Here is an 11,840-nt window from a genome sequence, read left to right on the forward strand (position 1 = left end):
AGACTAAAGAGATCACAGCAGACACATTTTCTCATCTAACTTCAGATGTATTATTTTGTTTGAAATTTATGCTTGTGTTTGCAAAGAATCATCTGCCTAATTGCTATCAAACCATTATAGAAGATAGGGGAACACAATAGCATCATGTGCAGAGGCAAAGCCACTTCCCTGTTTCCTCTTGATTGATGATGTTTATTCTATGACTGTTTTACCTTTGTGAGCTCTCTTTGACTAGTAATGGCAAATACATTTCTCTGCCCTTAAGACCTTGAAAATGCTCCTGCCCAAGTAGTGTAGTTTCAGTTAAGAGCAATTTGTCTGGGTAGAATTATATATGTGTCAACGGTTTAAGGGCTGGTTTGGCCCAGTTCCATGACGACTGGAGTGGGGGACCCACTACCCATGACCCAGGAAAGCGGAAAGGGAAAAAGGAAAAGGGAGATGGGCCTAAAAACAAAACAGAGGCAAGTAAGAGTAAGTAGAAAAGTAAGATATTGGAACACAAAGTAAGACAATATAATACAGTATAACTGGAATTGAAGCTAACAAATCAAATAAAATGAGCAAGAGAGAGTGTCTGACAAACCGAAGGCTTTACAGCAGCGAGCACCCGCTGCTGGGTCGATCCCCAAAGGAAAGAGTGTCTTGTGACATGCATCAGTTTTTCTTTCCCTCTGAGTGGAAAAATGTAAAAACACAAAGCAGTGCAAAGTCCTCTGGGGAACATAGTTCTTCTCTTCTGAGACAGGTACACCCGGAGCTATCGATGATCCACAGAGCTGGAGCATTAACTCTTCTAGTCCCTCTGAACTACATGCTGTTACAACGTGGAATACCACTAACAAAAATCATAAAACCACGACAGTATGTTTTGTTCTACACTGGAAATTCAAGTGTGGTTAAAAATAGATACAGCAGATAACAAATCTCTAGAAACAAACAATGTAAACAATTGTTTGCATGAAAATATGTCCAATGAGGCAAACACTCTTTGCTAAGAATAAAGTTTACAACAGCTATTTACTGAAAACAGGGAAGGTACAGCAGGCTTCTTGTACTCACATCCCTTGCAGTTGTGTATTGCAGGTAACGTCTTTCTTATATTGGAGGAAAATTAATTCTTGGCTGAGTAAATGCATTGAGACACAAAATGCCCATAAGAACAAGATTGAGGAGTTGTGAGGATATGTAGCATAACCAGTTAATTATGATTACTTCTGAATTGTAATCAGAGAAATCTGAGGTCACAAACAGTGAAAACAAAACTTCACATTTTCAGTGGTCTGAGCAGAATTCCAAGAAAAAATGAAGTGAATTTTACAGGATCTTCAAAATTCTTCTTGATTATGCAGACACTATTTCAAGCTTACCTTTCAGCGTACTGAAAATTACTGGGATAAGAATATACCAGAGCATAAAAACCCACCACCAAAAACAAAAATCCCAGAACCCATAGATTCCCATGTACATAAAATGGATGTTCTATTTTTAATCTCGACTGGCATCTGAGAAAAACACACCATGAGCAACCAGAAATGAAAAACTCACTAAAAACTTCAGACAAAGGCTTTAATTGTTTTTATTACAAAATGTCAGTTGGCATGAATTGCATACAACAGTACATGCTGCCAGTGTTGCATAGCTGCTCCCATATAAAAAAACAGCTCCAGCACCTACCTGCACTAATCTGAAGTAGGTTACTTTATATCCCCTATGCATAGCATTACTTTCAGTCATTACTGCAGCATCTGACACTGTTAGAAACAAGAAGACAAAAGTAGGTGTGAGAAATTGGTTTAGTGCTTTATAAATAGCAAGAACAGCTTTATGTATTTGTTATTATTAAATAATTCTTCTAGTTGGTACATTTAAATTGTTAATCTTTAAGTCATTTTTTTCTGCATCTAGAGGTATCACCAGTAGCAGACGCAACCCAAGAAACTAAGGAGTGCTGTAGCAAGACCTATTTCAACAGGGGAATACTATGCAGCATTTCACAACAGTTGATGTCCCCTACTGAGTACTCTTCTACAACAGCGTGAAAGCTTAATATTATTTCTTCCAAGTTCAATTACTGCTACTTGTCTGTCACTGTGCTCTGTTCAGTGCTGGAGCTGTGCTTGTTTTTAAGGGACCTTCCAATGTATCTCCAGTATTCCTTTCGGATAGTGTCTTTTTCTTTAGCCAGGATTTCACATAGCTAAGAAAGAAAATTGAGACATTGCAGGGTTACACTAAAATATAAAAATAATGATAGATTATTTCATTAAGTACAATCACAGTACAGGTCAACCAGTCTTAGAAATAATTTTTGGTAACAGTTTTTTGTTTTTGTTTTTTAAAGTAAGCAGCAAGCGTCCAATGACTTCAGATTGATGCCAAGTCCAAACGGCAATCAACCAGTTGACAGTGCCCAATAATCTCCATTCCTATTTTATCTACTGCTGCTTCTTCTGAGATTCCTTTCCACAGCTACTGCTTGTGTATGCCTCAGACTAGCCAGACTATGGCATAACTCAGTTTCTGTAATACCCTGACAAACTTGACTGTCTCTTGATGGAACAATAGATTGTAAACCTGATTAAAAACAGTGGAGAAACGAGAGATATCTCCTAATGAAATTACAGGAGACATTTTGTTGATAGTTATCTCAGCAGACAGTTTTGTAAAAATTCTCACAGTAAGCCAGTAACCCTCTCAGACGTTAGAGCTGATCCTAGTGATGGTTCACCTTCTGATTTTTATTTTCATCTGAGTGGGCCATGGAGCGTAAGACAACCCTTCTCAAAGGACATGGCATATGGATTTTATACGGTGTGCCCACAAATGCTCTTGTCACTTCCCTCAGTATAAAAATGATGTTCTTACTTGGTGAATCAGAGTGCAGAAATAGCAGCTTCAAAGAAAAAGCCAAACTCTATGAAATGGTAGTAAATGGGAGGTAGAACTACCCTTATTTAGACTGGTCTTGGAATACAGCAAAAGGAAGTCACTGAGAAAGAACAATGTTGGAACACAGGGACTACAGGCAAGAACTGCAAGTACAGCTCTAATCACAGTGAGTTTCTGTGCACCCCAAAGAGTGATAAAAGAGGTTCTTATAAAAACTGGACAGCAAACCACTGCAAGGATATCCCCAAATACAAAGAACACGGAGATAAGAAAAACACTGCTAAGAGACATTTACATTCAGCAGGGAGTGATGTCAAACTCTCCTTACTGACTCCCCCCAGTGGCTGCTGGCGTTCAAGCTAATTCCATCAGCATTTTTTAAAAATAACTAATTACAAAAGGAGCTTGAGTATCCATTTAGATATGAATACTCTGAGAACAAGATTCCCTAACTTATAAAGAAAAACAAATTTAGCACTGGAAGCTTTGCTTATTCAAACATTTTTCTTATTCTGAAGTTGATATTAGAAATCTTCCTTTAAAACCTGGTGAAGAAAAATTACAGTGATTTTGTAACTGGGAAATTACTATTCAGAGGTAATTAAACAAGACCCTTATGACTACTTGGCTTTGATGTCCAGCTCTTCATAGAGACACTGTGCTTAACAAGTGACCTGGCTCCATTTACAAAATCCAATCCCATTTGGTCTGAACATAAAACATAAGAACAATGGATGGCAACCCTGAAAGCAAAACCAAGCTCTCCTAACATACCTCTAATGCCTTGTTTAATGTTTCTTCCTTGTTTTCACACTGGTTTTCAAGCATATCTTCGTATATGTCCACAAGAAAAGCAATCAGATAGGGTGAACTGCGGCTGGGTTGTAAACTCAACAGTTGCTCTAGTATATTTGGATACTTAGAAAGGCCACGGTCCTGCAGAATCCTAAAATATAGATGAACAGTCTTGAAACTTAACACTAGGAAATATGATGAGAAGAACTGTAGTTTGGTTATGACTCCTTTATTTGGTGATCAGTTTTGAAATACTAGTGCAAATACAAGCAAGGCAAAAAGCAGAAAGTGTAACAATGCAGCAATAGCACAGCTTAATGTTCTAGTAAGCAGGTAAAATTACACTCAACTGAAGAGAAAAAAGCATGCTTGCCCCACAAAGGATAACTCACCCTCTTAAATAGTTCCAAGCACTCTCATTATGTGGTACTGCTGTGACCATTTCAAGAGTGTATCTGTAAGAAAAAGACAACAGCTCATGAAGGTAAGCACTAACAACTCTGTTAGAAATAATCTGAAGGTGTTCAGATATTCCTATGTATCCAGTCTGTATTTCAGAATCTTGTTGTAGATTACCACATTTGAGTCCTTGATCAGGAATGTCTGGCAATATAATCACCACAGGTCTCAAATAGGCAGGTATTGTAAGAACGGTTTTTTAAATTCAGAAGTGTATCCATTAGTTGCAGTTTATACAATGATGAAATAGCTCTCAAAATTAAGAGTGTTAATGCTAAGAAACAATACTATCTACCATTGTGGTATGTGAAATGACTCACTTGTGTCTTTATGCTCAGCAAGTCTGAATTTAACTGACAAGGGGCTGAAAAGGGCTAGAGTAATAGAAACTCAGGCAGAGCTAAGTTATTATCACTGGATGTAGTATTTGCTGAACTTCTGTTATGAGGCTACCTCCGAGCATACCCCACAGAAAGACACAGACTAAACTCTCAGTTCAAAGCCTTCTGCTGCAGTTCTGTTCAGTTAGGTAACTCCACTAAGAGCAAAGCAAGAACAAGGAACTGCCATACAGATGTAAAGCTATGTTGCATCTTCACAAAATGGCTTGGATCTACTGCCTTTCCCAAAGCATCTCTAGGCATTCAGCTGGTTTGCAGAAGACAGCAGATACTTATAAACAGTTCTAGATGAAACACTACCAAAAAAGTATACTGGAACCTTTCTTCACCCTTCCGCAGTCACCACTACAAGGACTGAGAGAATCAAACACTGAGCAACCCAACTACTGTTCTACAAAAACACCTGGGAAGTCTTGAATCAAAAAGCTGATTCTTAAGATGATCTCTCTTTATGATTATGTTGAACATAGTATGACTTTACTGTACCATCTTCTATATCCACTAATACACAGATCAAAGGAAGTAGATCCTACTTTTGTAGAGAAAAAGCTGGAAGCATCGAAACCTCAAATATAGAAATGATTCCTATTCATTAATACACAAGAACATTACAAACTGGATATGAACTTCAACTTGCATCAGTATGCCATGATAACCATGAAAGGTGATAGAGGATGGGATCAACTATTAATAAATATATTATACCACCAGATGTATTCAAAGCCTCACTCTTTCTTCTAAAGAAAAACTCCCAAAAATTCAGGACTTTTTTCATTGCTTCTTCACTTTAGACCGTGTGTTCTCATTACCATCAACCACGGTTAGAAGCCTAGATGTCAGAAGCATACAAGGAGGCTTCCCCTACCACCATATGAAATAGAAATGGCTAGAAACTCTTTTCTTACAAATGTACTGAACACATAAGCCTGCAAGTTCTTTCCTGTTGCTATCAGCATTAAATTCCTCATAAAAGGCAAGTTTTCTCCCTAGAGTTAATATTCAAGTTATCTTTAAATCATAGAGCCTACTGAAACAACAGTTCAGTACAACACTGAGACTGCCTCTCCTTCTGAGCTTCCTAGTTCAGCATCTTGGCAAGGATACAACAGACAGCACAAGTGGTGCCAGTGTCTCAGAGAACACGAGACACGTCAGGGTCTCTTCTCCTCATGAGAACAGACTCATCAGGGTAAGGATTTCACATGGAATCATGGAATGGCTTGGGGTGAGAGGGACCTTAAAGATCATCAGTTTCCAATCCTCAGCTGTGGGCAGCACTTCCACCCAGTGGATCAGGCTGCCTAGGGCCCAATCCACCTGTTCTTGAACACCTTTAGGAATGGGACACCCACAGCTTCAGTGGGCAGCTTGTGCCAGGGCCTCACTACCCTCTCAGTGAACAATTTCTGCCTCACATCTAATTTGAATCTTCTGAGTTTTAAACTGTTCTCTTTCATCCTATCACTATCAGACCACATAACAGGTTGGCCTCCCTCCTGCTGAGAAGCTCCCCTCAGGTACTGGAAGGCCACAACAAGGTCTCCTTTGAGCCTTCTCTTCTGCAGGCTGCTGTAGTACTGCTTGACAAGCCACTGGTATTGCAGATATCTAGATACACTCCAAATAAAATCACTAAGCCCACGAGGCCTGTCATGGTACTTCTTTGCTTACATATAATTGAGGTTTAAATGTGGGAATGAACAGCATTACTAACTGGACTTCTCTGTCTAGAACTGATGGATCATCATAGCCGGTAGTGTTGAAAATAACAAAATATCTCTGATTCCAAACAGAGTTGTTTCTCATATCCTCTCTCAGAAGCTGGTCTACATATTCCAGTTCATCATCCCATAACTTGAACTCCTACAGAAAGAGAAGGAAGGAGAAAATTGCAATCAAAAGTACTTATTTTTAGAATATAAGCTCTCTGAATGTTAAATACAGAGACTTTTTAAAACAAGTCAACATGAAGTTCAAAAATAAGGAAGGGTGCACTGGGAACATGCTATATTATACAGTTACACTTAAGGGCATGAGTTAATCATTAAATTCACACACAGGTGTGTGGTCTCTGAGCTTGCTTTCTGAAAGGCTAGTTTGTATCTAAACTCTACCATCCACTACAATTGAACTTTCCTCCCCCCCCCCCCCCGCTTCAAGAAACAACATGCCAAATGCCATTCAGGACACATTTAAAATGTTGAACTCTACAACCTGAGTATAGGTTATGTAAGGAATAATAAGTTCTAGGTGTACAATACCTGAATAACCCATTGTCTGTGTTGCCAAGCATGGTAATTTTTAGCATCCTGGTTAAGAATGTCAGCTATGAACTCAAGCTCCTGGGAAGGATCCTGCAGCCACTCTACCAGCACTCGTCTATGATGCCTGACGACAAGAAGAGAAAGCTATTTTTAGAGTAGTCAAGAATTTGTAGGAATGTGTGCTGTGTAGGAAAGCAGCATTTAGTATCCCTACAACCTACAAAAAGTGAAATGTAAAAGAAACATGCAAACAAATGTAACTTGTCTCTGAGCAATACACAGTACACTGAGAAATACATAGTTACACTGTAACATATTTTCTATGACAAATCCTATAACTATGTGTCAACGGTTTACGGGCAGGTTCGGCGGGGTTCCGAGACGATTGGTGCGGGGGACCCATGGACCCATGCCCCAGGAAAGGGGAAGGGGGAAAGGGAAAAGGGAGATGGGCCTAGGAACAAAACAGCGGCAACGATCTGAGGAGGAAAGCTAATTTACTAAATAAGATATCGGAAAGCAAAATGACACAATATAATACAATATAATTGGAATTGAAGCTAATAAATCAAGTAAAATGAGCAAGAGAGAGTGTCCGATAAACCAAAGGCCTTACGCTAACGCTGAAGGCGGACGGCAGTGAGCACCCACTGCTGAGTCGATCCCAAAGGAAAGAGAGTGTCCCGTGACCGCAGACAGTTTTTATCTTTCCCTCTGGGCGGAAACACGTAAGAACGCAAAGCATCGCACAGTCCTCTGGGGAATGGAGTTCTTCTGAGACAGGTATACCTGGAACTATCGATGATCCACGGAGCTGGAGCATTAACTCATTAACTCTAAATGCACTACATGATGTTACGATGTGGAATACCAGTACCAAAAATCATAAAGCCATGACACTATGTGTCGGACAATCATCTCGTCTTAGGAAAGCTGTGTTTACCTGAAGTAACATGTTCTCATTTTAACACTCAGGTCAAAGTCTTCAGCAACACGAACAAGTATTTTTCTTCTTGTCCTACATACATTTTTCTGAGAATAACAATGTGGTGATATGGCTCCCATGAGTGTAGTGTTGCAAAAGAAGGACAGAGGCTCTTAAGGAAAGACAGGCTGGGGAGATGAGAAGCAGCTGGTGTTGTCTACAGCAATAACCAACAGAAGTGCACGAAGCTCTGTCTAGGAACAGGTGATGCACTGAGCCAGCTCAAAATTTATGGGTTGAGATTAAAGTGAGGACAGGGCTATGTGATGGAGGTGACACATGGGTCTGCTAAAGAACACCTGACCAGGAAGAAGAAACAAATGAGGCCTGCTACAGACAGATAGGAGCAGCCTCATATTCGCAAGCTTTTGTCTTCACTGGGAGAGTACAATCAGCCCAGTATTAGCTGGAGGGACAACACTGCAGAATTATAGAGGAGGTTCTTAGAATGTGTTGATCATAACTTCTTTCTGCAAGTCATAGGGGGACCAATGATGAGGGGTGCTGTGCTGGACTTCATTCTCACCACCAAGGAGGGGCTTGCTGGCTGCTTGTTGGCGGCCTTGGCTGTAGGGACCACAAAATGGTGGAGCTGAAGATCTTCAAGGCAGTGAGGAGAGCACAGAGCAAGCTCACAAGCACAGACTTCAGGAGAGCAGGCTTTGGCCTTTTCAAAAGCCCCTGGAACAAAGCAGGGCCAAAGAAAGCTGGTCAATGGTCACCTCCTCTGGGCTCAGCCAAGAAAAGTAGAGTAAAAAGGCCAAGGAACCTGCACAGGTCAGCAAGGAACTCCCAGCTAAATTCAAACACAAGAATGAAACCTACTGAGAATAGCAAGGACTGAAACTAGTCAGATTGTTAGGGGCAACATCTGGCCTCTGGAAGTACGTCAGTGCCAGAAGGAAGGCTAAGAAAAATGCAGGCCCTTTGATGAAAGAAACAGCAGACTTTGCTATCTGGAAAAGTGAAAAGGCTGAGGTACTTTATTTGCCTTCTTTCCCTCAGTCTTTACCAGCAAGACTGACCCTCAGAAATCCTCAGTCCTAAAGGACAGTCTGAAGAGCTGGAACAAGGAAGAGGATCAAGTTAGGAAACATTTGAGCAAACTGGACTGTGGGCTCTGATGGGATGTATCTGCGAGTGCTGAGGGAGCTGGCAGATGTGACTGCAAGGCCATGCTAGATAATATTTGCTCAGCCATGGTACCTGGAAGAAGTGTCCAAAGAGGAGAGGAAAACAAATGTCATTCCTATTTTCAGGTAGGAGGACAAGTTGTTCAGCCTCACCTTGGTGCCTAGAAAGGCAATGCAGTAGCTAATTCTGGAAACCATATCCAGACACTAGGAAGACAAAAAAATCATTTGTACATAAAGATGATCAAGGGACTGGAGCAACTATGAGAAGAAGCTGAGAGGCAGGACTCTCCAGCCTGGAGAAGAAAAGGTTGAAGGGGAATCTCAGCAATGCCTATAAATATCTGAAGGGAGTATGCAAATGACGCAGAGACAGTCTTTTCAGAGGGGCTCAGCGCCAGAACAAGTGGCAATGGACACAACTGGGAACACAGGAGGTTCTTTCTGAACACCAGGAAGCATTTCTGTCCTGTGCAGGCAACTGACCACTGGCACAAATTGCCCAGAGAGGTTGTGGAGACAACTCTTTGGAGATTTTCCAAAGTTGCTTGGACACAGGCCTGGGCAGCCTGCTTGAGCAGGGCTTAGAGCAGATGGACCCAGAGGTCATCTCTAACATTCTATAAGTTCGTAACTGCTGTTTGTGCTATTCCCATTCACTTGTGGAAAAACTTCAAGAGCCAAAACAAAAGTAAAAAATACTTTCTATTCATCCTTTTGTTTCTCTTTTCATTGGTCATGATTGCTGTGTCACACTTACTTTGACAGTTTAAAAATTGAAATGAACACCAGACCTTTTGAAAAAACCCAAACAACTCCAGAAGCACTACAAACTGAAAAGAAAATGTAGTTTTACCAGACTTGGTAGTTCTTTGGTTGATCTTCAATGATTGCTGTAATATATTTAAGTTCCTCATAGAGATCCTTTCCCAAGGACTGCAAGAGGACCCTCCGGAAGTGCCTGCACAGAAGTCAAGCAATTAAACACTGCAACAGACATTTCCAAGATTCATGAAGGAGCCTTTCTTCACAGTTCTTCTAATAGCTATAGAATTAAAAAGAATGCAAAGAACTAAACTGCATATCCACTTCTGTTCAAGGCAATTCAGACAGTGAACAGTGGACAGCTGGAATACGACTGGTTACATTATGTTATCTAAAATCACAGCAGTGATAATTTTCAAGTTGATCTCTGTCCACCCATGCTGCAGAAACTATTTGGCTGTGTGCTTAAAATAACATAAGCTTTCTAATTTTATGTGAGTTAGTGGAACAAAAAACGTAACAGAGGTTATGTTATTCATAAGTTAAGAAGCCTTCCTGTGAATATCAGAAATTCAACACTTATTCATTATCTACTACTAATGAGATGGATCTTTCAAAATGCAATACTCCTAAGTATGCTACTATCTAGCAGTCAGATAGTAACTGCTGTGTTTTCGTCTGTCTTCTTAAAGTCATCTGAAGGCAACTTTCATATTTTGACAAGGAAATACTGTGGTTTAAAATTAGGTAACTTACCAGATAAAGCTCCTGTAGCTAATTTTGATTTTGTTTGATAACATCCTCAAAGCAAAATGAATGAAAACAACTAAATTAGAACTAGACATGGAATATACTGAACACAGGCTATCTTTAGAAGCTCAGTGAGAACCTACTGTATTCCCTTGTGCACACCCAACTAGTCATGCCCTGATTATGCTAATAAAATTGCTAGAGACTGGTAATTAGATGACAACAGAAATAATCTTGGGTAAAAACCTAGGTAGTCACTTACCATACTGTATAGTTTGCAGCATTTAACTCAATGGCATCTGCTGTTAGCTTAAAAGCTCTTTCACTTCTCTCGTCCTTCTGTAGGACAGCCCGGAAGTAATCATAGACATCTCGAACTAAAAAAAGACAACAGTATCTTATCCAAGGTTATGAGGAATTGGCCTGATCAAGGGGTAAGGTAACCCTCTCAAGTTACCTCCTGTTCTGTGTATTTGAAATACACCTCTTTAAAACCATAGCTACAAATGGCTTTGCCAGTACTGTTTAACACAGCTAATTACATTAGTATACTGAAATGCTGCATCAGTATCTTAACACACCATCTGAATAATTCCTAAAACAACCAGAGAAGTACCTTGCTACCTAGTTATACTGTTCCCTCAAGTGTGATAGTTTTATACACGTCTCTTCAACTAGAAACACCTATCTATGTCAGCTGCAATTCTCCTTTACATGTATGAATTTATGAATTTAAAATCAAACTCTGGTTACTAACACCTGATGTAAAGATTCAACATTAGAAATGCAGTGAAAACATCACATCCAGCTGCTGAGAATACAAAGAATACAAGTTATTTTCTCTTTACCAAGACATGTACACTAGTAAATACATCACCTGAAGCATGAAATCCTGCTTTAACAGTACTAAGGGCAGATATAAACATGATCATTTCAGATCTCCCCTGAAGAAAATGTTTACAACTTACATTTTTCACTGTAGATGATCTGAACCACAGGATTTGGTCCATCATTTTGAGGAACAGGTTCAATGTCTGCCCATTCTTTCCTGTCCCTGTAAACGCACACATATATATCCTTAATTTTTCCACGCTTTTATATGCTACTCTAAGTACGACACGCACAAATCTACGTCCAGGCCTCTCCTTCCTCCTCCTCGTCCTCCCTCGCCCACCCCTGCTCCTCCTCACGCCCGTACCGGGGAAGACACGGCCCAGCCGCTCGGGCGCTGCGCTGCTGCGGCCGTACCTGTACAACACATAGCCTCCATCTTCCTCTTCTTCCTCCAGCAGCTGACCGAAGCCACCCTCCGACTCGACGCCAGCATCACCCTCCACTTGCAGCTCCGCGGGCACCACTCCCTCAGCCGCCATTGCGCCACACATCTGCCGATTCC

At 40.5% G+C, this 11,840-nt stretch overlaps 1 protein-coding gene across 1 annotated transcript; it reads right to left on the minus strand.

The window, feature by feature from the left end:
• Positions 1–1,958: 1,958 nt before the first annotated feature.
• FNTA (farnesyltransferase, CAAX box, subunit alpha) lies at positions 1,959–11,840 on the minus strand. The gene is made up of 9 exons (XM_065740732.1): positions 11,693–11,840; positions 11,413–11,498; positions 10,707–10,821; positions 9,786–9,890; positions 6,809–6,935; positions 6,262–6,410; positions 4,080–4,142; positions 3,667–3,838; positions 1,959–2,200 (listed from the first exon to the last, which is right to left on the minus strand). The coding sequence occupies exons 1-9, from the start codon at positions 11,827–11,829 to the stop codon at positions 2,078–2,080; spliced, it is 1,077 nt and encodes a 358-aa protein (XP_065596804.1). The 5' UTR covers positions 11,830–11,840; the 3' UTR covers positions 1,959–2,077.

This window comes from Cyrtonyx montezumae, unplaced genomic scaffold (genome assembly GCF_038088225.1).
Source record: "Cyrtonyx montezumae isolate F1298 unplaced genomic scaffold, pur_monq_1.0 scaffold_29, whole genome shotgun sequence".
Lineage (NCBI taxonomy): Eukaryota > Metazoa > Chordata > Aves > Galliformes > Odontophoridae > Cyrtonyx > Cyrtonyx montezumae.

Coding starts and splice junctions, on each gene's coding strand:
- FNTA (XM_065740732.1), bottom strand. CDS start 11,829: ATGTGTGGCGCAATGGCGGCTGAGGGAGTGGTGCCCGCGGAGCTGCAA. Junction 10,822..11,412: donor GATCATCTACAGTGAAAAAT/GTAAGTTGTAAA, acceptor GTCTTTTTTTAG/TTCGAGATGTCTATGATTAC. Junction 4,143..6,261: donor GTTCTAGACAGAGAAGTCCA/GTTAGTAATGCT, acceptor TTTTTCTTACAG/ATACACTCTTGAAATGGTCA.